General features: G+C 46.3%; 1 protein-coding gene across 1 annotated transcript in view; it reads right to left on the bottom strand.

Annotated features, from left to right (window-relative positions):
• Positions 1 to 27,013, bottom strand: part of NUP133 (nucleoporin 133) — a 279,562-nt gene that overhangs the window by 151,131 nt on the left and 101,418 nt on the right. Inside the window, exons 7-10 of the mRNA XM_030196480.1 lie at positions 26,338 to 26,490; positions 26,188 to 26,258; positions 13,537 to 13,684; positions 756 to 903 (exon numbers count right to left, since the gene is read on the bottom strand). Of these exons, the coding sequence (XP_030052340.1) occupies positions 756 to 903; positions 13,537 to 13,684; positions 26,188 to 26,258; positions 26,338 to 26,490 (520 nt within the window). The remainder of the gene's footprint in view (positions 1 to 755; positions 904 to 13,536; positions 13,685 to 26,187; positions 26,259 to 26,337; positions 26,491 to 27,013) is intronic.

The raw sequence follows: 27,013 nt of genomic DNA, 5'->3' as shown, positions 1-27,013 counted from the left end.
CCAAACAGTGGTTAAGCCAGGTCACCAGTACCTGGCAGAAAGAAAGATGCTATTTTGGAGAGAAAGGCCAAGTGATTTAAGATGAGATCAAATCTACACAGACACCACATATCAAACACTATAGTGCTAACCAGGATGACACCTCTGTAGGACAGCATTTTGCCAGAACAGAGTACTGCATTAATGACTTTATGGTGAATACCAAACACAAATTTCAAAACCATCCAAGAGAGTTAAACCTTGGAAGTTAAAATAATAAAAATATTTTGGCACCAACCAGACAGGACTTACAGATCTGGGTTTCCTATCATATTATAAACCATAAAATTATACTGTTTTGTCAACCTCTGATCACCTTATCCATCTCTCCCTGTTTCCTACCTCCACTACCCACTCACTCCTACCTTTCCCCATGAGACTGTCATTGGATTGCCTTTATGTTTCACATATATACTCTGATATATGTCATTTGCTCATTTCTGATCTGAAGGTGTTACCTTTGAAAGCTAATCAAAAAATGTATTATGTTAGTCCTATAAAAAAGGTACCATCTTATTTTCTTTGTATTACCTTTAAATGTGGACTAACATGGCAACCCTACCAATTTTGCATAGTGAACATGTGAAGATCTTGCTAACACTGGACCAAAATAAACAAATAAAAATCAGTTAAAGCATAATGACAGTATCAAATAGCACACAACAGAGGCATTAGTAAACAAAGTTCATACAATTCAGATTTTCCAACACCATTACCTTGTACTCCAAATGTAATTTTCTCTTGAGGTAGAGAACCTCTTCCAGTTCCTGTTGAACAGGCAAAGACTGTATCTTCAGTGCGCAGATAAGCAGCCTGACTACAGAAATCTGGTACCACTAGCTGGCATGACAGCAATTCTTCAGACTGTAAAAATTACAGTAAGATCATAGATTAGCAACATTTTTGAGAAATCAGTCAATTATTATTCAAGCTCCAACAAAGCAAAGTTATTCACCTGTAACGGATGTTCTCCGAGGACAGCAGGAATCACCACCACATATGGGTTATATTAACCAATGGAGCCAGGAACAGATGCTACCCAGTATTCTAGCATTTTGAAGCCTTTGGCAGTGCTGCACTGCACATGCGTGGGTGCCTTCCCACCCAACGTGAGTGCATGGGACCGGCAGTATAATGAAAATCCTTAAGCTATTCAACTCCTAGAGAAAAAGGGAGGGTATGTGGCAATGTGTACTGCTGTCCTCAAAGAACACCTGTTACAGGTAACTTCACTTTCTCTGTGGACAAGCAAGACATCAGCTTACCATACACAGAATCCCTAACTACCAGGCTCATCGAAATCAATAAACAAAGGACAACAGGATCTTGCAACAGGCAGACCAACAAGGAATCTATTAACCTGTTGTATGGGTGCATAAAATAACAAAAATGGGCCTAGGAGAGTGGAGTTGGATTCTAGACTCCAAACAAATTCTGCAGAACGGTCTGACCAAACTGACTGTTACACTGGGAATCTTGCTTAAAGCAGTAGTGAAATGTGAATGTGTGGCCTGAAGACCACATTGCAGCTTTGCAAATCTCCTCAATGGAGGCTGACCTCTAGTGGGCTACCAACGCAACAATGGTTCTAATATTCTAAGTCATGAGAGTCAGCCCAGCATGGGCATAAGTAAAGGAGATGCAATCTACTAACCAACTGGATAGAGTGCATTGACCGATGGCTGCCCCCATCCTATCTGGGTCAAAAGAAACAAAGCTGGGTGGGTTTTCTATGGACTTTAGTCCGCTCCAGAAAGGCGGCCAAGGCTCACTTACAACCTAAGGTGTGCAGTGCGCTTTCACCAGGATGGGTATGAGTTATTAGGAAAAATGTTGGCGGGGGGGGAGGAAGTGATGTCACCAGGACAAATGGAGGTTTAGGTCCAGGGCTCCTCACTCACCTCAGATAAATTGACAAATTCCTTTTCTTGGTGCAAAAACTGTATTATATATTAACAAGGGCCAAAACAGAAATTTGCATACCAGGGATGATCTCAACTGTGTAGGAAAGATAGTATAGTGGCTCTGCAGAACTCAGGCCAGACAGTGGTGGGGGCATCAGGGGCACAGGCGGGAGCTCTCCAGATAGCTCTCTACAAGCTCCACATTTGGTTTAAAGAATTAAAAGTGGACATTGATACTACAAGAGCCGAGATTGTATGCCTGGGGTTTGATCTTAGAGCGGACACTCAGGAACTGGGCCAACGTCTAGAAGACACCAAAGCGCATATGGAAGAATGTTCGGGTCAATTTAGCAAAATTTGGATCATGTTGATAAAAATAGAAAATATGGAAAACAGGTGGTGTGACCTACATTTCTGAGGGATTTCTGAGCATCCAGAGTATCTGGACTGTTATAGAACCATTTTTAAAATAGTGCAAGCAATACTCGACCAAGCACTGCAGCAATCCCCTTGGAAGAGCTTCAGATAGAAATGATAAGTAGTAGTAGAAGATCGAGGGGGCCCACAGGTCTCTTGAACGGCCGACCTCCAATGTGCTGAGAGATATCATAGTATGTTTTCACTATTATACAACCAAAGAAAGAATTATTGCGGCAGCACAGAAGATTGGAAATATAGAGTGGGATATTTACAACATACAGATGCTTACTGACATCTCTCCCATGACACTGAAAAGACAGAGAAATGCGAGACATTATTGGTAAACTAAAGGAACAGCAGGTCCGATATCGCTGGATCTTTCCTTTTGGGCATCCAAGGGAAAAATTAGTGTCACAACTTGAGAAGCAACAGCAATCCAGGCTTTTTGCCGGAAGATGTAACAACAGCGGTTAGCGTATCTGGGTTTAAAAAATGGTCTGGAGGAAAAGTCCATAGTCTGCTATTGAGATAGGCATGGGGAAGCCACCGCTTGCCCTGGGATTGGTAGCATGGAATGTTGTTACTATTTGGGTTTCTGCCAGGTGTTTGTGTTCTGGGATTGGCCACTGTTGGAAACAGGATACTGGGCTAGATGGACCTTTGGTCTGACCTAGTATGGCTATTCTTATGTTTTGTGCAGTCTTTAGGGCTGTGGTCATCTACTGAAGCTCAGTCGTCGAATAAAAACAAGGGGACAGTTGCAAGGCACCAGTGGCAGAGAGTAACTAAATGGTGAAGCCGCCTCAAGCAAAACGGCTGGGAGCAGCGTGGAGTGAGATGAGCTGTTCGGTTGCTGCCATGGCAAATTTTTTTTCTGACTATACCTCACTTTTATAGCACAGTATCTAATATAAGCCTACGCCACTGAATACAGAGCTCTCAACTAACTGTTGTTGTTACATGTTTTCTGTATGCTATTACCGGATTGTTTTTATAGTTACTAGCTAAGAGCCTCTTATCAAGCAAAGCTACTGGTTCCCATGTGGGAATGCCGACGAAGCCTAAAGTAAATGGCCTTTGGTCGGCATTGCCGCACCAGGAACCACTAGCATGGTTTAATAAAAGAGGCCCTAAGCTTATACGTTTGGCATCTTGTGTTGGATGTCCCAGGTGGGTGGGGTCCTTCCTCAATCTCTCAGTCATAGAAACATGATGGCAGATAAGAGCCCATCCAGTCTGCCCAACCTCAGTAACCACTAACTCCTCATTTTCCTAAGAGATCTCATGTGTCTGTCCCACGCCTTCTTAAACTCTGACACAGTCTTCATCTCTACAACCTCCACCGTGAGGCCATTCCACGTATCCACCACCCTTTCCATGAAACAGCATTTCCTCAGATTCGTCCTAAGCCTATTTCCTCTTAACTTCATTGTATGCCCTCTCATTCCAGAAGTTTCCTTCATTTGAAAAAGACTCACCTCCTGTACATTAACACCACTGAGATATTTAAACGTCTCTATCATATCCCTTCTCTCCCAGCTTATACATGTTGAAGTTCATAAGCCTGTCCCTATATGTTTTATGACCGAGACCACTGACCAATTTTATAGCCGCCTTCTGGACCAACTTCATCCTGTTTATATCTTTCCACAAGTACGGTCTCCAGAATTGCACATAGTATTCTAGATGAGGCCTCACCAGAGATTTGTAAAAGGGCACTGTCACCTCTTTTTTTCTACTGGTTATCCCTCTCCTTATGCACCCGAGCATCCTTCTGGCTTCGAGCGTTGCCTTTTCTACCTGTTTGGCCACCTTAAGGTCATCAAACACAATCAATCCCAAGTCTCGTTCTTCTTTCGTACACAGAAGCTCTTCACCTTTCCCTCGGGTTTTTGTGACCCAAGTGCCTGACCCTGCATTTCTTAGCATTAAATCTTAGTTGTCAATTTTCAGACCATTCTTCAAGCTTCACCAGATCCTTCCTCATGCTATCCACACCTTCCGGGGTGTCCACCCTATTGCAGAGTCTGTTATCATCCGCAAAGGGACAAACCTTACCATACAGCCCTTCTGTAATCTCACTCACAAAGATGTTAAAAAGAGCTAGCCCAAGAACCGACTCCTGTGGTACACCACTTGTTAACAATCTTTTCCTCCGAGCAAACTCCATTTACCACTACACTCTGTCACCTTCTGTTTAACCAGTTTTTAACCCAGTCAGTCACTTTTGGTCCCATACCAAGGGAACTCAATTTACTTATCAGTCACCTGTGGAGTGAGTTTTCTAAAGATCCAAAGATCTCCCAGTAAAAGTGATACAAACTTTTGTCAACCGAAAAGGGAGATAGTAGGCCAATTGGAAATTAAAGGGAAGATTTATAATTTGGCTTCTATATATGCTCCAAATGAGGACCAAACAACAATTTTATAATTTAGGACAACAGTTTTTAACTTTGGGAGAAGAAATATGGATTTTAGGGGATGATATAAATCTAACTTTTAGGCATATTTTCAAAGCACTTCGCCTTCCAAAGTTCCATAAAAACCTATGGAACTTTGGAAGGCTAGTTGCTTTGAAAATATGCCTCTTTGTGCCCACAGATGGGTAATTGTTTTATGATAGGGCACAGCAGGATGGAACACTTAGCACTGAAATCTTTGCTTAGGAGTTTTTGGGGTTGTAGATGTTTGGAGAGAGATGTACTCTCGATCTAGACAATTTGCTTACTATTCATCTTCTCAAGTATCACCCTCCTGCATTGATTTCATCTTTGTAGATAAACTACTGCTTCCTGGTGTGATTAGATCACACAATGAATCCATAGTTTGGTCTGATCATGCATCAGTAGACTGAATGTAATCTGGGGAGCCAGGATACCAGATTGCAATTTTCGAGATTAAATGAGGATATTTTGGGTAAGGCGGAGGTAAACAACAGATGTTACACAGCAAATCACAATTTTGCCCATAATTTCACAGGGACACGCGATCAAATGGGTAAGTAGATTAAAATGCAAACGGGAACAAGATACTGCATTACGGAAAGAAACGTCTGGTTGTGAGAAAGAATACTCTTGGAATTCCAGTCAGCTTCTACAGTTGAGGGGACAGTTGAAAAATCCATGGGCTGAGGTGTTTAATTATGAAATTATGTTAACCAATAGTGTCTATTTTGCAGAAGGGAATAGAGCTCTGGTGGGGATTTTTGTCTCTCTTGAGGTAGAGAGAGATCAGAGGGTAGTTCTTACGAGTCCTCCTCTGAGAAATAATGTGGATCCTCCTCCAAATCCCAGGAGCAGTCCCAGACTCCTCAGCATAGCCGTAGTCAGCTGTTGGAGTCTATGCCTGACTCAACCTAGTGGAGCTTTGTTCATGCCCCAAAGGGTCCCAAGGCACAGTCCTGTCTTCTGATCCCAGGGAATCTTCCTCCCCTGATATTGAGGGGAGTCCTGAGGATCTCCGCCCAGGCATCGGTGGCTCTTCAGAGGTTGGGGTGATCTGCCTGTGGCGCAAGCACCCTCGATGCCGGAGTGGTCTGTGTCTGCAGTATCTGCACCAGCTCCTCTCTGAACACAGCCCAGAACCACTCATTGAAGGCTAGTATCGGCAAATGTGGGGGCCTCGACAGGGTGGTAGTTGAAGCAGGCAATGGTGTCAAATCGGAAGCGGGACCTGACTGATTGAAGACTGGTGCACTGGCACCTCTTCCAAAGAGGAGCACTCCTCTCTGTGCCGACACTTCTTGGGTACCAGTGATGCCGATGTCTCAGTGCTCCGAGCACCGTGTATCAAGGAAGACCAATGTTTGCGCTTCATGGGCTTCCCCGGAGGCATTGCTTTGTGGTCCTCCAGAGCCAATGAAGATGATGCCAAACCCAAGTGCACCCTCGGTGTCGGGTCCAATGACAACTGGTCCAGGGACCTACTATCAGCGCCCGATGTTGGTGCACTCCCAGTGGATGCTGAAGTCCATGTAGCCATTGAGGTCAATGCTTCCAGTGACAATGTCGATGCACCAAACTTTGAGGAGCCAAAGAGTCTGAGCTTGCCAAGCTCTTTCTTCTGAGCTGCACTTTTAAACAGCAAGAATTAGGGTCATTGTCAGGCCGAGGCACCCGATGCACCAAGAGTGTGGCTCTGTGATGGAAACCAATGGACACACCTTTTGAAGCCACTGGGCACCTTCTGGGACATGGAAAAAAAGAACTGAGGCCAAATTAATATCTCAAATTTGGCACCAAAAAATAAGAGAGCAGCCAAATTGAGGTTGAGGCTCCGAGGAAAAGTAAGAAAACTTAGAAATGTTGCTAAAGACTAAGAAAATAAAAGAAAACAGGGAGTGGAGAGGAGAAAAACAAAGAAAATATCAGAACAAAATGCAGAAAAGAAAAAGGGAAGGCACTAGAAAAAAAAAATTACAGTCGTGCTGCAAAGACGGGTCCTCTCAGCTCCACAGAAAAACGAAGTGATGGCACTTGTGTGTCTGGCTGGAAGGCAACCACGCATGAGTGGTGCAATAGTGCTAGAAAGATCTACATGTCGTTAGTCAACTCCTGCAACAGGCTCCATTGGATGACATCACCCATCTGCGAGAATACAAAGGCATGCTTGTCCTCACAGAAAGCGAATGCTACATACCTGTAGAAGGTATTCTCCGAGGACAGCAGGCTGATTGTTCTCACTGATGGGTGACGTCCACGGCAGCCCCCTCCAACCGGAAACTTCACTAGCAAAGGCCTTTGCTAGTCCTCGTGCGCCGATGCGCACCGCGCAGCCGTCTTCCCACCCGAACCGGCTCGTGTTCGTCAGTCCCATATGTAGCAAGACAAAGACAAGGGAAGACACAACTCCAAAGGGGAGGCGGGTGGGTTTGTGAGAACAATCAGCCTGCTGTCCTCGGAGAATACCTTCTACAGGTATGTAGCATTCGCTTTCTCAGAGGACAAGCAGGCTGCTTGTTCTCACTGATGGGGTATCCCTAGCCCCAGGCTCACTCAAAACAACAAACATGGTCAATTGGGCCTCGCAACGGCGAGGACATAACTGAGATTGACCTAACAACTTATCCAACTAACTGAGAGTGTAGCCTGGAATAGAATAAACATGGGCCTAGGGGGGTGGAGTTGGATCCTAAACCCCGAACAGATTCTGAAGCACTGACTGCCCGAACCGACTGTCGCGTCGGGTATCCTGCTGCAGGCAGTAGTAATGAGATGTGAATGTGTGGACAGATGACCACGTCGCAGCTTTGCAAATCTCTTCAATAGTGGCTGACTTCAAGTGGGCCACTGACGCTGCCATGGCTCTAACATTGTGAGCCATGACATGACCCTCAAGAGCCAGCCCCGCCTGGGCGTAAGTGAAGGAAATGCAATCTGCTAGCCAATTGGATATGCTGCGTTTCCCCACAGCCACTCCCATCCTGTTGGGATCAAAAGAAACAAACATTTGGGCGGACTGTCTGTTGGGCTGTGTCCGCTCCAGATAGAAGGCCAATGCTCTCTTGCAGTCCAATGTGTGCAGCTGACGTTCAGCAGGGCAGGAATGAGGACGGGGAAAGATGGAGGCAAGGACAATTGACTGGTTCAGATGGAACTCCGACACCACCTTCGGCAAAGAACTTAGGGTGAGTATGGAGGACTACTCTATTATGATGAAATTTGATATAAGGAGCATGAGCTACTAGGGCTAGAAGCTCACTGACTCTACGAGCTGAAGTTACTGCCACCAAGAAAATGACCTTCCAGGTCAAGTACTTCAGATGGCATGAATTCAGTGGCTCAAAAGGAGGTTTCATCAGCTGGGTGAGAACGACATTGAGATCCCATGACACTGTAGGAGGTTTGACGGGGGGCTTTGACAAAAGCAAACCTCTCATGAACGCGAACAACTAAAGGCTGTCCTGAGATCGGCTTACCTTCCACACGGTAATGGTATGCACTGATTGCGCTAAGGTGAACCCTTACAGAGTTGGTCTTGAGACCAGACTCAGACAAGTGCAGATGTTATTCAAGCAGGGTCTGTGTAGGACAGGAGCGAGGATCTAAGGCCTTGCTATCACACCAGATGGCAAACCTCCTCCATAAAAAGAAGTAACTCCTCTTAGTGGAATCTTTTCTGGAAGCAAGACATGGGAGACACCCTCCAACAGATCCAAAGAGGCAAAGTCTACGCTCTCAACATCCAGGCCATGAGAGCCAGAGACTGGAGGTTGGGATGCAGAAGCGCCCCTTCGTTCTGTGTGATGAGGGTCGGAAAACACTCCAATCTCCACGGTTCTTCGGGAGGACAACTCCAGAAGGAGAGGGAACCAGATCTGACGCGGCCAAAAAGGAGCAATCAGAATCATGGTGCCTCGGTCTGCTTGAGTTTCAACAAAGTCTTCCCCACCAGAGGTATGGGAGGATAAGCATACAGCAGGCCTTCCCCCCAATCCAGGAGGAAGGCATCCGATGCCAGTCTGCCGTGGTCCTGAAGCCTGAACAGAACTGAGGGACCTTGTGGTTGGCTCGAGATGCAAAGAGGATCTACCAAGGGGGTGCCCCACACCTGGAAGATCTGGCACACTACCTTGGAGTTGAGGACCACTCGTGAGGTTGCATAATCCTGCTCAACCTGTCGGCCCAGACTGTTGTTTACGCCCTGCCAGGTATGTGGCTTGAAGCAACATGCCGTAACGGCGAGCCCACAGCCACATGCTGACGGCCTCCTAACACAGGGGGCGAGATCCGGTGCCCCCCTGCTTGTTGATGTAATACATGGCAACTGGTTGTCTGTCTGAATTAGGATAATTTGGTGGGACAGCCGATCTCTGAAAGCCTTCAGAGCGTTCCAGACCGCTCGTAGCTCCAGGAGAGCGATCTGCAGATCAATCTCCTGGAGGGACCAGCTTCCCTGGGTGTGAAGCCCATCGACATGAGCTCCCCACCCCAGGAGAGACGCATCCGTAGTCAGCACTTTTTGTGGCTGAGGAATTTGGAAAGGGCGTCCCAGAGTCAAATTGGACCAAATCGTCCACCAATACAGGGATTTGAGAAAACTCGTGGACAGGTGGATCACGTCTTCTAGATCCCCAGCAGCTTGAAACCACTGGGAAGCTAGGGTCCATTGAGCAGATCGCATGTGAAGCCGAGCCATGGGAGTCACATGAACTGTGGAGGCCATGTGGCCAAGCAATCTCAACATCTGCCGAGCTGTGATCTGCTGGGACGCTTGTACACGGGAGACGAGGGACAACAGATTGTTGGTCCTTGTCTCCGGAAGATAGGCACGAGCCGTCCGAGAATCCAGCAGAGCTCCTATGAATTTGAGTCTCTGTACTGGGAGAAGATGGGACTTTGGATAATTTATCACAAACCCCAGTAGCTCCAGGAGTCGAATAGTCATCTGCATGGACTTAAGCTCCTGCTCGGATGTGTTCTTCACCAGCCAATCGTTGAGATTAAGGGAACACATGCACTCCCAGCCTGCGAAGCGCTGCTGCTACTACAGCTAGGCACTTCGTGAACACTCTGGGCGCACGAGGCGAGCCCAAAGGGTAGCACACAGTACTGGAAGTGACATGTGCCCAGCTGAAATCGCAAATACTGCCTGTGAGCTGGCAATATCGGGATGTGCGTGTAGGCGTCCTTCAAGTCCAGAGAGCATAGCCAATCGTTTTCCTGAATCATGGGAAGAAGGGTTGCCCAGGAAAAGCATCCTGAACTTTTCCTTGACCAGATATTTGTTCAGGGCCCTTAGGTGTAGGATGGGACGCATCCCCCCTGGACTAGAATCCCAGCCCTTCTTGCCCGGATGGCATGGGCTCGACCGTATTGGCGTGAGAAGGGCGGAGAGTTCCTCTGTCAAGTACCGGCTTGTGCTGGAAGCTGTAGGGACTGAGCTCCCGGTGGGGCAATTGGAGGCTTCGAGGCCAAATTGAGGGGTATCCTTGCCGGACTATTTGAAGAACCCACGGTCGGAGGTACAAGAGGCCACCTTTGGTGAAAAATTTCAACCTTCCCCCGACCGGAAGAATCGCCCAGCACGGACACGTTGATGTCGGCTATGCTCTGCTGGAGCCAGTCAAAAGCTCGCCCCCCCTGCTTTTGCTGGGGAGCCGTGGGGCCTTGCTGAGGCGCACGCTGCTGATGATGAGCCGCGCGCACTGGGGCTTAGCCTGGGCCGCAGGCTGTCAAGAGGGAGGATTGTACCTACGCTTACCAGAAGAGTAGATAACAGCCCTCCCTTCCCCCATAACAACGTTCTACCTGAGGAGGTAGATGCTGAAGGCTGCCGGCGGGAGAATTTGTCGAAAGCGTTATCCCGCTGGTGGAGCTGTTCTACCACCCTGTTCGACTTTCTCCAAAAATGTTGTCCCGCTCGGAAAGGGGATGTCCGCAATCCGCTGCTGGATCCTATTCTCCAGGTCGGAGGCACGCAGCCCTGAGAGTCTGCGCATCACCACACCTTGAGCAGCGGCCCTGGACGCAACATCAAAGGTATCATATACCCCTCTGGCCAGGAATTTTCTGCACGCCTTCAGCTGCCTGACCACCTCCTGAAACGGCTTGGCTTGCTCAGGAGGGAGCTTGTCCACCAAGCCCGCCAACTGTCGCACATTGTTCCGCTATGGATGCTCGTGTAGAGCTGGTAGGACTGAATCTTGGCCACGAGCATAGAGGAATGATAGGCCTTCCTCCCAAAGGAGTCTAAGGTTCTGGAGTCTTTGCCCGGGGGCGCCGAAGCATGCTCCCTAGAACTCTTAGCCTTCTTTAGGGCCAGATCCACCACACCAGAGTCGTGAGGCAACTGAGTGCGCATCAGCTCTGGAGCCCCATGGATCCGATACTGGGATTCGATCTTCTTGGGAATGTGGAGATTAGTTAGTGGCTTGGTCCAGTTCGCCAGCAATGTCTTTTTTAGGACATGATGCATGGGTACTGTGGACGCTTCCTTAGGTGGAGAAGGATAGTCCAAGAACTCAAACATCTCAGCCCTGGGCTCATCCTCCACAACCACCGGGAAGGGGATGGCCATAGACATCTCCCGGACAAAGGCCGCGAAAGACAGACTCTCGGGAGGAGAAAGCTGCCTTTCAGGGGAGGGAGTGGGGTCAGAAGGAAGGCCATCAGACTCCTCGTCAGAGAAATATCTGATGTCCTCCTCCTCCTCCTCCTCCCACGAGGCCTCACCATCGATATCAGACACAAGTTCACGAACCTGCGTCTGAAGCCGTGCCCGACTCGACTCCGTGGAAACACGGCCACGGTAGGAGCGTCGAGAGGTGGACTCCCTCCGCCGACAGGCAAGGGGCCAGGCGGCGCCTCACTCGACTGTACCGGTGGTGCAAGCACCCCCGGTACCGGAGGGGAAGGGCGCAACAGCTCTCCCAGAATCTCTGGAAGAATGGCCCGGAGACTCTCGTGCAGAGCGGCTGTGGAGAAAGACTGAGAAGCCGATGCAGGCGTCAATGTCAGAGTCTGTTCCGGGCTGTCCAAGGGGAACGCATCGACACCTCCTGAACAGAGGGTGAGCGGTCCTCCCGGTGCCGATGCCTATTGGGTTGCCGACTGCCTCAGCGACCCAGAGCTCTCGGGTACCGAGACGGGAAAGAGACCGGTGACGATTCTTCTTAGACTTCTTCAAGCGAAGCATGTCACCGGAGCTTCCCGGTACCAACGAGGAGGACGTAGAAACCAGCCATCGCTTCCTCGGGGCCGAGGCCGAAGAAGGTCGATCTCGGGGGGGGGGGGGGCTGTACCGCAGGAGCCCTCAGGGCAGGGGGAGACCCACCCGAAGGCTCACCGTCACTCCAGACGAAGCACCACCGTCCGACGACATCAGCAACAGCGGAGGTCCCGGTACCACCGACGTCGACGCAGCCTTTCGATACCTCGGTACCGACGATGCCGAAGGTAGGGGCCTTGATGCAGTCGATGCCGAAGGTAGAGGCCTCGATGCTGTCGACGTCGATGCACTCGATGCCCGTGTTGTCTTAGCCTACCTAATAATTTCAACTTATACATAACCTTTTTGAACTAAATGGGTAACGTGTTTCCATAACCAAGTTAGTATCAAACCTAACCCCCAGAAGTTTGATTTCTGACTTAATAAGAATACCAGTGTTTTGAAGCCATACAGCTTCAACAGAATTATCATTCTGATGTCCAATATCTTGTACCTTAATTGCTTTATTACAAGATACCTTTAAAATGTTTGTGTTATCTGGATTAATCTTTAAAAAATGCTGATCCAGTCACATATTTCCAGAAAAACATCATCTTAATCTTCACCGTATTAATATGTCAGTACCGGAAAGATCAAAACCACATCATCTGCATATGAAAAATATTCCATATTTTGCCTCCTTAAAAACTCGTTGCCAGAGGATGTATCAGCAGTTAGTGTAGCTGGGCTTTTAAAAACTTTGGACAAGATCCTGGAGGAAAAGTCCATAGTCTGCTACTGAGATAGACATGGAGAAAGCCACTGCTTGTCCCTGGGATTAGTAGCATGAATCCTGCTACTATTTGGGATTCTGTCAGGTACTTGTGACCTGGACTGCCCACTGTTGGAAGCAGGATACTGGGCTAGATGGACCACTGGTCTGACCCAATGTGGCTATTCTTATGTTCTTATGACAGGAGACTGTGGAAATAAGAATTCAGCGAACAGACACAGGGAAGCAGAACCAACGACTGGGAACAAGATGAATGCAAAAATAAAATCACCAGACAACAAAGGTAAGTGATTGAAATGTATCAGCTTCGACAATTTACATTTCTTTTCTTTATATGTTGCACTGAACAGGAGGAATTGCAAGGGAGATTGTTTATGCAATTAATCTTTTGATTAAACATTTTTACCAAAATTATGCAAGCAATTAAATTTTTAATTGATGTGCAGCTCTAATAAGATATTATGTAACACCACAAGAAACATTAGTTACAAACTACCTCAAGTTTGAGTGTTTGGGACCATTAGGCTTATTTCAGACTTCAAAGCGAATAAAGATTTGAAGAAAATACTCCTGATTTTGATCCGCTTCTTTTCACCATTGCTAAACAGTTTGACAGCCAAAACCATGTAAAAAAACAATGGCAACTAATAAACTTTCAGTAAAACAAAACAAGTACAGACAAACTGTGTAAATAATTACCTGTACCAACTTCACCAAACATCCATTCCATACCTGAAAGGGGGGATTAAACTGGGTGACCTCTACAGTAACTTCACTGGATATGTTGTAACCTTCATCCAATATGGTTATCAAAGTGTAGTAACACAGACATGGGCTGTCTCCAGAATGCCAGGCTGTGGCCAAGATTACCAGTCCATCACTTAATGTAAACAAAACAACATATGTTAGTGTCAATAATGAGGGACAACCAGAGTTATGAAGGCTGCTTTTTAATCAAGGAGAAACTGGATTCTTCACTGGGGTCAATACACTTCCTTGGACCAAGATACTAGGTGGGTACAAAGAAGTTACATACCAGGGAGACATGCCCATTCAGTAATTCAGAATTGACCGCCATGTTTGGGACTAAGTAGGGCCTTTTTTTTTCCCAGTAACAAAAGTAATTATGGGGAGACAACTGTTTTTCTACCTTCTCTTTGGTTCTAGAGAGCTGTTAGGCAAATAGAAGACCATTTATAAATGGATATCTGGTAGTGGTGTAAATTCTACCCAAGTGACCCCCAATGCATCAGTACAGGTGATTCTGGAGATATCAGACCATACCCCTAAAATACTACCAGTATATTGACGACATTTTTATGATTTGGACCGGGGGGAAGAAACTCAATTTTACAGTTCTTTTAATACATACCATCCAAAAATCAGATTCAAAATTGACTACTCCCCAGAAAAAGTCAGTTTTTTGGACACCACAGTCTCAGTCAGCAATGGCTACATACAAACATCCATATATAGGAAACCCACAGACAAATGCAGCTACCTCCACAACTCCAGCTTCCAAGCTTCACATACAAAAAAATCCATTATCCACAGGCAAGCCACAAGATACCACCGTATATGCTCTGACCCAGGGGACAGAGATAGGCACCTCAAAATCCCGACTGCATCCTTCGAACAGAAAGGATACAACCCCCAAATAATCTCCAACAATATTGCCTCCTCCCTCAAAACACCCAGGGAAAATCTGCTACCATACAAGGAAAAGAAAGCCACAGACAGAACCCCCCTTATAGTGACATACAACCCAGAGCTGGAAAAACTAAGGAAAATCATAAGATCTGCAGCCACTACTCCAGGAGGATGAATTACTGAAAGAGATATTCCCATCCCCACCAGTGCTGGCCTTCCGACAGCCACCCAATTTAAAACACAAGCTAGTGAGAAGCAAGCTCTCAACAGAGACCCAAAAAGAAGAGAATGACACACATCCTTGCAATATATCCAGCAACAAACTATGCCAAAACATTTCACAAGATCCCACAGTCATTCACAAAGGAAAAATATTCAACATATAGGAATCCTTCACATGCTCATCTTCCAATGTAGTATATGTCATCCAGTGTAAAAAATGTGATGAAGGTTGCTATATTGGAGAAACAAGCCAGATGCTAAAGAATGAGATTTAATTACATAGGACATCATATGAAAAATGCCAGTGCCAATCAGGATGTTACCTCTGTGGGACAGCACTTCACAAAACCAGAACACTGTACTAATGATTTTATAGTGAGAATACTTAAAGGAAACTTTAAAATACAGGAACGCAAGACCTTTGAAGTCCAAAATGATTAAATATGTTGACACCCACCAGACGGGACTTAAAGATCTGGTTTTCTAGTCCATTATAAACCATGAAATTTCACTGCTTGTCACCCTCTGATCACCATACATATCCTCCCTGTCCCCCATCCTCTCAGCCCTCTCTGTTTCTCAACTAGCCCACCACTCCCTCATCCCTTCAGACTGTCACTGAAATACTTTGATGTTTTCACTTATATGCATGTTACTTATCAAACTTTCTTATTTCTGATCTGACGAAGGGTATATTTCGAAAGCTAATCAAAAAATGTATTAAGTTAGTCCCAATAAAAAGGTATCATCGTTATTTTCTTTTCTCTGTTTTATTTTATTTAATCTCTATTAACTGGGGCGGGGGGGGGGGGAACCACAAACAAAAATTTGTGATTAGCTTACTTGACTTGATGGATAGAGTTCTACTAATTTAGGTTCTGATGCCATTTCGGTTTTTTAGAATTGACTGGAGAGATACGTGGTGACTCAGCAGCATTCTAAGGCCATTTGTCTTATATAAACAAAAAAGAAAAATGTTTTGGATCATCCCTGATGCAGAGCCGAGTTCTCAAAACATTATCATGCGATCACGTTAGCAGCGTTGGTGTGGTGAACTGAAAAGATACTTTGGAATTCTCTCACTATGAAGTTTACAGATAATTTTCTTTATAAATATTTAACTTTCAATGCATATTTGATTTAAATTTATTGCACTTTTGGCACTATTAAGGACTATGGGCACTGCCTTGATTAGAAAACTCATATGATCTATAATTGGTGACAAACTGTCTGAAGCTGTTGTGTTCTATGAAAGTCCTCTTCTCATATTTTTAAGATATTCTGAAGAACTTATATGCGCTTTGTCAGATATGTTATTAGGTTTTGTGATTACACTTTGAATGTTGCATAACCCATTGCTACTGAATTAGTTTTTGATTCTAGTTACAGCTATTTTAATCTTATGATGAAATGACATCAGATTTAGTGAATGGGGATAATATTGTTGATTCGGCTACACTATGACTATGGCAACCTCCCTCCTTTTTTGGAAGAGTCTGGAGGCTCTAATGTGACTCTTTCATTCAATGCTTCCGTCTTGACCCATCAACAGGTTACTATCATAGTTATTCTGAAGAGCACATATCTAAAATAATGCATGCAACACACCGAGTTATTTGATGAGCTGGATCAGACTAATTCTCTACATGATTAGTTTTTATACAAAGACTGATTCATGCAGAGTTCATACAGCAACACTGATAGAGTATATTAGATAAAAGCACACTCCTAGAGGTCTGGCGGATTACTAAAGTCCCAAAACTTTTTACTACTGGATTTGAACTTCCTTGAGAAATGGAATGCTATCCTATATAATAATTTTGCACCATGAACGTTCCAGAAGCTGCTGGGGCCGTGCCTACTACTACTACTATTTAGCATTAGTATTTCTATAGCGCTACAAGGCATACGCAGCGCTGCACAAACATAGAAGAAGACAGTCCCTGCTCAAAGAGCTTACAATCTAATAGACAAAAAATAAATAAAGTAAGCAAATCAAATCATAATGTGAACGGGAGGAAGAGAGGAAAGGTAGGTGGAGGCGAGTGGTTACGAGTCAAAAGCAATGTTAAAGAGGTGGGCTTTCAGTCTAGATTAAAGGTGGCCAAGAATGGGGCAGACGTAGAGGGCTCAGGAAGTCTATTCAGGCGTAGGGGCAGCGAGACAGAAGGCGCGGTCTGGAGTTGGCAGTAGTGGAGAAGGGAACAGATAAGAAGGATTATCCATGGAGCGGCGCTGTGCCTGGGACTGAGCCTTGGATACGTCATCCAGCGAGACAAGCAACAGCAGTGCTGGCCTGGCCCCAGGCAACTTCATCTTGCACTCTCAACGTTCCAAGGTCTCTGGCTACGTTCGTAACATTCGGAAAGTTGGAGGAGCATTTTCAGCCCTTCGCCATGCCCCCCCCCCCGAGGTCGCCACCCCTCACCCCTCCACCCCCCCCCCCCCCCGAGGTCCACCGCCACCGCCACCGCTCCCCCCTCCGTCCAACATCAGCTGCCATTGCGGCTATTTGCTTGCTCTCCTGTTGAGAGCAGCAAGCCGGTACAAAACAAAAAAAGCAACTTAAACCTGAAAAAATGCTTTTAAAAAGGAAGCGGGGCACCGCAGGCAGCCATCAGGCATTGGCTGTCAGCTCTGCAGCCGCTCCTCCAGGGTTCTATTCCAGGGGCAGTGACGTGAGAGGAGGAGCAGCTGCAGAGCTGACAGCCGATGGCTGCCTGCGGTGCACCGCTTCCTTTTTAAAAGCATTCTTGCAGGTTTAAGTTGCTTTTTTTGTTTTTGTACCGGCCGCTGCATCTCGATAGAAGAAGCAGCACTGGCCAATGGCAGCTGACGTGACGGGGGGGGGAGCGGCGGCAGCGACCTCGGGGGGGGGGGGGGTGGAGCAGTGGCTGTGGTGACCTCAGGGGGAAGGTGGAGGGGAGAAGCGGTGGCACCCTGGGGGGTGTGGAGGGGTGAGCGGCTGTGACCTTGGGGGGGCATGGCAGCGAGGGCGGCAGGGGCGGGGCCTGAGACCACGGAGGGGGAGGGGGTCCAGAGACCAGAGGGGGGGGGGTCCAGAGACCACAGAGAGGGGGGGGGGAGGTATCTGTCACACACACACTCTCTCTCTCCCAGTCAGTGTCTCTCTCACTTCTCATACACTGTCTACCACACACCTGTGTCTCACACTGTATCACACTCTCTATGGTCACACAGGAACTCTCAAACACTCTCGCTTCTCACAGATAGTCTATCGCACACACACTCTCTCTCACACACACTGTGTGAAACACACTCTCTCACACTCACTGTGGCTCACATACGCACATCGCACACACCTCTCATTCTCCACACACACTCTCTCACAGACACACTCGCCACCCACACACACTCACACATTCACTCTCTCTTCTCTCTCTCTCACACCACTCTCTGAAACATACACACTCCGAGGAAAACCTTGCTAGCGCCCGTTTCATTTGTGTCAGAAACAGGCCTTTTTTTACTAGTACTGAATAAATGTGCTGTGGTTCTATGATGTTAACTGCTGATACCACTTCAACTGTGGAAAATGATTAAAGACCACTAGTATGATAACTGAAGCCAGTCTTGACATCCAGAGGTGCAGGTTCAAATCCCACTGCTGTCCTTGTGATCTTCGGAAGTCACCTTAAACCTCCATTGTCTCAGGTACAATATTAGACTGTGAGCCACTAGGGACAGGGAAATACACAGTGTACATGAATGTAACTCACCTTGACGCTACTACTAAAAAGTGTGAGCACAACCCAATAAATATAAATTTAAAACAAAGACTGGTAAAGGAGGAGTTTTGATTTGAAACTAATGGAAATCAACAGTCAATTCTCAACTTCATGTCTCTCTTTGTTCGTATCAACTAAAAAGTTAAGCCATAAGGAAAGATTATATTGTCAATCTGTGTACCCTTGGATAAACTATACAAAAGAGAATGCTATACTGTGAAAAAAAGAGTGGCTTTTGATTCCTTGATGACCTCCAGCTTACCTCGGGGATTAAAGATCAAGATAAGGAAGAATGCCATTCATTTTTTTTTTTTTTGTAAAAACAGCCACAAGGTCTCAAAGGCAAATGAAAAAGAAAAAACAACAAGGAACACGATGCACATGGTAACAATGGGGCACCAAAACCAGATCTAGTTCCAAAGCTCTGCAGTAATAAAGCAAGTTACTCACCTGTAGAAGGTGTTCTCCAAGGACAGCAGGACACATTACAACAAATGGGTGATGTCACCAACAGATCTCAAGTGTAGATGCTTCCCAGTGTTCTAATTTTTCTAGGATCCTTTGGGAGCCCCGACCATACATGCACATATCCCTTCCCGCCTGCCTCAACTACACAGGACCAGCAGTTGAATAAAAGCTTAGGGAATACTCCTAGGGGAGGTGGGAGGGTATGTTGTAATACCTTTCCTGCTGTCCTTGGAGAACACCTGCTACAGGTGAGTAACTTCGCTTGCTCTGAGGACAAGCAGGACATCCCGTATTACCACAGATGGTAATCCCCAGCTACCAGGCTCACCAAAAACAACAGTCAATAGGAACTTGCAACAGGCAAGGCCAACCAGGAACCAATTGTAGAAATGTACTGTAATTTATACCCTGCAAGGTCCAGCATGACCAGGTCTAAGGATGTGAAGTATTGAATAAAAATAGATGGGTTAAAATTCCCATAGTGTCAACAGTCTGGCCAGCCGTGGGCAATCATGTGCTGGAGAGATAAGCTATGCTGGATAGATAAGTGGTTAATAGCAAACAAGACAAAGGGACGGTCTGAAGGAGTCTGTAGGGTATTGTGTGTAAGGAGATGGAGCAATCTAGGTGGTTAGAATGGAATGAGCTAAGTATGTGAAATGACATGTACACATGTTTATGCAAGGGGGTGGAGCAGGTGAGTGGAAAAGCAAGGTTCATGCTGTGAAGTCAACCAATAACAAAGGAGGAAAACTATAAACAAGAGTCTGGTAGGCTGGTAGGTGGAAGTTATGTTAACTTTGACATAACCACAAAGTCATGTGATATAGTAAGAGTTATGTGACATGGTCACATACACATAGTTCGATAATGTATAAAAGGAATACTTTATCTATACAGAAACAGGAATCTTGCTAGCACTGCGTAGCACTTTTGCTCCAGACTGATAAATTCCTCCACAGGAACGTTAGAAAGGAGAAAGACAATTTGTATGTACTACTTATGAATTGTAATTGGCAAAGCAGCAATTAGATGTCTATTTTCCTATTTGTAAATAAGATAAGCTTCTAAGATAAATTTATGATTAGCTAATGGTGTATCTCTTCCTGTGTTCTTTAATCCAAATTATTTTCTCCAGGGAAAGTTTAGCCTTGCATTTTGCAGCCTGTCTGATAAGGGGGCATAGGTATAAGGTTAAACACAGCCAAGTAGTTTTTCTCCAAGCAAAGAGAACTTCTCTAAGGCTGCCGTGAAGTCCCTCCCCAGGGCAAGGGTTGGGATTACACAATTAAACTGAACTGTAACATAAAACATGTTGTGTAGGTGTAGCCTAGAACAGAACATAAGGGGCTTAGGAGGATGGAGTTGGATTCTAGATCCCAAACCCTGCAGAACTGTCTGACTGAACTGGCTATTGTGTGGGAATCCTGTTCAAGGCAGTAGTAGTAAGATATGGCGCAATCTTCCTGGAAGCAGCAGGATCCTGGAGACATCATCAAGCAACTGCAGGATTGCAAAATTCTACACTCTCAACATCCAGGCAGTGAGGGAAAGGGACTGGAGACTGGGATGCAGAAGAGAACCCTCGTTCTACATGAAAACAGTTGGAAAGCAGTCTAACCTCCAAGGACTATCAAAGGAGAACTCCAGAAAAGGGAACCAAATCTGCCTTGCCCAGTAAAGCCAGAAGAGAATCATGAACCCCCGATCCTGCTTGAATTTCAGTAAAGGTTTCCCTTTCAGAGGAAGGCAGACACTAGTCGGTAATATGACCTGAGTCTGGAGCAGTACTGGAGAACCTAGATGTTGAGATGAGCGGCAAAGAAATCCACCACGGGAGTATCCCCACCCTTGGAAAATCTTGCAAGCAATGTCCATGCTGAGAGACCACTTGCAAGAGCAGTTGCATCACCCTGCTCAGTCTGTCCACCAGACTGTTGTCTTTGCCATCAGGTACATGGTTCTGAGTACCAAGCCATGGCTGGAGGTTCATTGCCACATCCAGACTTCTTCCTGACATGAGGTAGGATGCTGTACCTCCCTGCTTGTGACATAATACATGGCAACCCAATTTCCTGTTTCAATTGGAATAATCTGGTGAAACAGCCGATCTATGAAAGTATTTAGAGTGCCAAACTGCCCGCAGCTCTAGGAAATGAGCTGTCTCTCCTGAGCAGACCAGTGTCCATGGGTGTGAAGCCCATCAATATGAGCACCCCATCGATGCTGGATACATCTGTAGTCTGGGGAGGAGGAATTTGGAATGAAAGTTCCACAGCCATATTGCTCCGAATCGTCCACCAGAGAAGCGACTCTGCTAATTCTGGAGTGAACTAAATGGCATCTGCTAGATTCTCCGTGGTTTGACAGACCACTGTGCGATTGGAAGTGGAGATATCTCAAGGGCATGATTTGCATGGTGCAGTGGTTCCGTAAACCTTATCCTGGAAGCACCCCAGCCAGTCAGGTTTTTTGGTATATCCACAATGAATATTCATGAGAGAGATTTGCATATAAGTGGAGGCAATGCAAGCAAATCTCTCTCATGAATATACATTGTGGGTATCCTGAAAACCTGACTGGCTAGGGTGCCTCCAGGACTAGGTTTGGGAACCAATGGTATGGTGAATACCTTGTTGCCTAACAACCTCAACATCTGCCGCACTGTGAACTGCTGGCTGTGCTGAAATTAGCAAGTAATGTGAATAAGAGCATCCGTTCTTGCCTGTGGAATGTAGGTCTGAGCCTGAACTGTGTCTAGCAAGGCTCCAACAAACTCCAATTGTTGAACTGGGAGGCAGTAGGACTTTGGGTTGTTGAAAATGAACCCTAGTAACTAACACATGTAGTTCTCTGCACTGATTCTTGAGTATCTTCCTTTGATGACTCTTTATCAGCCAATCATCCAGGTAAGGAAACACATGCACTCCCAGTCTGTGTAGCAATACTGCAACTACTGCAAGACATTTTGTAAATTCCCTGGGAGAGGACACAAGACTAAATGGCAGGACACAGTACTGGTAGTGGTGTTCCCTACTTGAAATCTAAGATACCATCCTTTATGTCCCAGTCACAGGAGGTAACAGCCACATTAAGATAAAGTCCAGAGAGCGTAACCACTCATTTGCCTGAATCATGGGAAAAAGGGTGCCTAGGAGACCATACTGAACTTTTCTTTGACCAGATATTTGTTCATGACCCTGAGGATGAAATGAAATGTCCCCATCTTTTTGGGGCTCAAGGAAGTACTTGGAATAGAATCCCATCTCTTTTTCCCCTAGTGGAATGGGTTCGATCACAGGGGCCTTTAGAAGGGAAGAGAGTTCCTCTACAAGTACTACTTGATGCTGAGCGCCAGGTTTGATGCTCTCCGTGGGCAATTTGGAGGAGGTTAACACCAATAAAGGGTGTAACCCGACTACTTGTTGAACCTGCCCAGTCTGAAGTTACAAATTCAGCCTCCCTCCAACTGGTAGGCCACCCAGGTCTAGAACTTTTATGGCGGCTATGCTCTGCTGAAGTCAGTCAAAAACTCACCCTCTCTTTCAAAGGGAAGCTGGATGGGCTTTTGGGCTCACTGCTGCCAAGGGTGAGAGCACGGAGCTAGAGAATTACACAGGGGACGGGGCCCCGCAGTAACAGCGGGGATGGGGACGGGTGAGGACAGATCCTGCGGGGACAGGGTGGGGATGGTGACAGAGCCTGTGAGGATGGTGACAAACTTTGTCCCCATGTCACTTTCTAGTTTGAAGCCTGTTAATGAACGGGACTGTTATTTATGTTTGATTGATGCAGACAACAATATTTTTATTTTTTGGAAAAACAAGCAAACATGCTGGCCACAACTAGCAAAATTTGCATGAGGAATCCTGTATATCCTGCTACCAGCACATCTTCTATTGCAGGAGGGAATGTGGAAGACAGGAGAGCTAGAGTCAATCCTGAGATTGTTGATGACTTCTTATTCATCCACAGATTAAAATCATAACAGTGCATCATAGGGCATATTTCTCCCTTCTACAGCATACAGAACGGGTTGTATTTTGTACCCCTGGGCACTTTAACAAGGTGGATTAGGATTCCTTGGGGTAGTAGAAGTCAGCTATTTTTCGGGTTGGAAAGATAGAAGGTGGTGTGGTGGTGGGAGGGTTTATTTTAGCTGCTCATTGTTATTATTGTTTTCTATTTGTACACAACAGTTGCACCATGTATTGTTCCTTTTTATACTTTAATAAAAGATTAAATATAAAATCATAAGTGTTTGAGGCTTCTGCAGATGAGAACAGAGACCACGGGGACAGGTTGGGTATGGGGACAAATTTTATCCCCGTGTCATTCTCTACATGGAGCCTGGGACTGATGAAGAGTGCAAGTAGAGGAAGTGAACCTACACCTGAAAGTAGTAAGAACTTGTCTGACTAGTGCCTGAAAACCTCCGAGAAACAGAGGCCACAGAAGGAGTGAGCTGAGAAAGGGAGCTGATGGTATCAGATCTTTTCTTGATGAGGTAAATGACCTACCCCAAAAAGATAGGTCACCACAGAAAGGGACATCCACCAGTTTCTCTTGAACAATCTGCTCTAGGTCCGAGACACGCAGCAATGAGTCTGTACAAGCCAATTCCTAAAATGGAAACTCTGGACACATCAAAGCATCATGGATTACCCAGACTATGTGCTTTCGATACTCCTTCTGCCTGGATACTAGCTGGTGGATTTCTGCAGCCTTCTCTGGAGGTAGTGCGTCTGCAAACTCCATCACATTGTGTACCAAGTTCCTCAAGTTATGGCTCATGTACAGCTGATAGGACTGGATGTGAGAGGTGAGCTTCAAGCCCCAAAATGCCTTCCTCCCAAAAGCCTCCAGAGTCCATGAATCCCTATCTGGGGTGCCTAAGTATGGGTTCTCAAACTGCTGACCCCTTTAAGGGTGGATTCAACCACCATGAACGATGAGGAAGATGCTACTTCTCAAATCCGGGAGCCTTCTGGACTCTATATATAGAGTCCACCTTCTTAGGAATAGGCTGCACAGAGAAAGGGGTCTCCCTATTCTTCATCTGTACAGTCTTAAGGATACTGTGCATGGGTACTGCCACGGCCCCCTTAAGAGGGAGGAAGGGTCATAATCAAGGTTGTCCACACCTCGGTTCTGGTCTTGTCCTTGATCTCCAAATTCCATGAGATGGCCTAAGTCATCTCCCTCAGAAAGCTGACTGAGCGCTCCTCTGGGGATGATTTTCTCCTTTCCTGGGATGCAGAGAGGCCTGAAGGCAGGCCAAGGGATCCCTTCTCCAAGAGATCCTCGGGATCTGCTTCAGGAGCGGTCCCTTGTCAGTCTTGGCGAAGTACTCTTCATGAGACATTAGAGTCTGTGCCTGCCTTGGACCAGCGGATACACAACCAGAATCTGAACGAGAGTGCTGAGGGGTACCCTCCCGAACTCCAGGATAACTTCCTCTCCCACTGGGTTGGACAGGAAAACCGGATTGGTCAATACCGGCTCCGGTCCGATGGGGCACCAGCATCAACGAATGCCTAACAGGTAGAGCTCGAATCTGCAAGATGGTCTAGGGTGACACCACAGTAGACACTAACATCCTCAACATTACTTTAAGCCCCAATGCGCTCCTGCGCCTCTTGTAACATGAGACCACAACTACACAAATAGGATAAAGAATCAAAACTATGAAGTGTGTGTGTGTGTGTGCGCGTGCCAGTATGGAGAGACGGTCTGCAAAGACAAAGGAGCTGATCAGAGGCAGGATCCAGCATCAAGAGACTTGTCACATCAGCACTGCTTCCACATAGCAGAGGCCCTCTCAGCAGCGACGCTTCTCAGGTAAAGGTGATGCCACTGTCCCATGCTTCAAGGAGGACCGACATCAATGCTTCTTTGCCTCTGCTTGATGCACATCATCAGGATCCCTCAGTGCCGATAAGGATGTGGAATTCTCGTAGGTCCTCAGTGTCGCGTCCAATGATGCTTGTCATTGCAGAAGTGGAAGACCTGCTCAATGACGGTGTGTCCCCAGTGTCCACTGCAGCTCCTGATGCCATTGAGACCAATGCCTCCATGTCGATGAACCAGACTTCAGTGTGCCAAAAAAGCTTCTCACCAGGGCCTCTCGACTCTTGTGTGTTCTTTTCTGTTGAGAACAGAGCTTAGTGAGGCGACATGATCAGGGCCAAGGCATGGTAGGCAACAGTTGTGAGGATTAGTCACAGACTTGGTGCTACTACACTTCGAGTCCTTCTTAACCCACTGTGAGGTGTCTGAAGCAAAATCAAACAGTGTATATAGATATAATATATCTATCTAATATAATAATTTGCTCCTCCAACATTCCAATGTGTCTCACTGGGATCGTAACCACCTGCTGACATCACTCCTCCAACGTTCTCCTCCAATGTTCCAATGTGTGTCACTGGGATCGTAACCACCTGCTGACATCACTCCTCCAACGTTCTGTCCCCCCTCCCTCCCAGTTCCATGGGACCCTGGAACTGGGAGGGAGGGAGGGACGGAGGGACAGAGGGAGGGGGACCCTGGAAATGGGAGGGAGGGGGTGGAGGGGCAGGGGAGAGATGCTGCTATGGATGGATGGAGGGGGCAGGGCAAGGACGTTGCCTGCATATGGATGAATGCAGGGGAGAGAGCATAATGCAGGGGAGGTAGGGGACCCTGTAACTCGGAGGGAGGCAGGGAAGGGACGACCCTGGAACTTGGAGGGAGGGAGACAACACCCTGGAACTTTGAGGGAGGGGGACGACGACCCTGGAACTCAGAGGGCGGGAGGGAGGGGGGACCCTGGAACTGGGAGGGAGTGGGGGCCCTAACACACACTCTCATGCTCACACACACACATCACACCCAGTCTCACTCTCTCTCTGTCACACACTCGCACATTCACTCTCTCTCTCTCTCTCACAAAGTCACTCTCACACACACTCTCTCAAAATACACACTCCGAGGAAAATCTTGCTAGCGCCCGTTTCATTTGTGTCTAGAAAGGTCTTTACACTATTCCAGCTTGGTTTCTGTCAGACAATATCACCCACTTGGAACACTTTGGTGCTCATTTTCAAAGCACATAGACTTACAAGTTACATATGTTATTATGAAACAAGTCTATGTGCTTTGAAAATGAGCCTCTGTCACGCACGTCATTGGAGAAACCCCTTAGCATATCAGGCCCAAAATGCTTTTCACATGATTAGTTTTTTTGGTTGGGGGGGGGGGGGGGGAGTTCTCTTCAAAAAAACCACTGATAAGAGAAAGAACAAACTCTTACTCATTTTGCTGCAAATCCAGGTACTGAATGTTAACGCCTTCTTTAATTTCTTCATAGTTACTTTCAGAGCCCTAAAAGATAATGAATTAGTAAGGTAGATATAAGCAAAAAGATGCTTGTTTTTAAAGCTGTCATGTAAAACGTTTTTACCCAGATTGCATCCGAGATGTGCTCTTTCAAGATCCTGTTCATATCCCAGCTGAGAATGTGATGCTCTGATGTTTCACTCAGCTCCCATTTATTCAGACTGGAATTAGTCAATGTATACAGGCAGTCTACTTTGTTCCAAAGCATGCTGCATAGCTGTGTTAGAAGAGATCATCAAAGAAATATGTCACCACATAACAGTGTGCTGGTTTCTATTATTTCCAGTTCTCAGCTCAGAAACAATTTCTAAGAGTTGACACCATCAAAACATTACCATGATCGATACTAATCAGAAACCTAGATCAGTGGTACTCATCCGGTCCTCAACAGCCCTCTAGACAGTTTGATCTTCAGGATCTCTGTTAATGATATGCATTACATATTTGCATGCATCAAACTGGTTCTTAAACTCTATGGCTGTCTTATGAGATTGAAAATTTTCTCTTATGTCATACATTAGATACTCTGAGGAAAGCAGGATAAATATTCTTACTTCTGGTTACGACACCTGACACAGCCCATGCAGGAACACTCACCAGCTTGTTTACAACTTTTTTGAGCACTGCACTGCTCACGCGTGCATCTTCCCGCCTGCACCGCTCACCGAGCTGCATCTTCCCGCCTGCCACTCTCCTGCGGGACCTAGCCAAATCCTCATATGTAGCTTATAGAATTCAAC

Source organism: Microcaecilia unicolor, chromosome 3 (assembly GCF_901765095.1).
Source record: "Microcaecilia unicolor chromosome 3, aMicUni1.1, whole genome shotgun sequence".
Taxonomy (NCBI): Eukaryota; Metazoa; Chordata; class Amphibia; order Gymnophiona; family Siphonopidae; genus Microcaecilia; species Microcaecilia unicolor.
The sequence above is the reverse complement of the archived record's forward strand: the minus strand, read 5'-3'. Positions and strand labels throughout refer to the sequence as shown.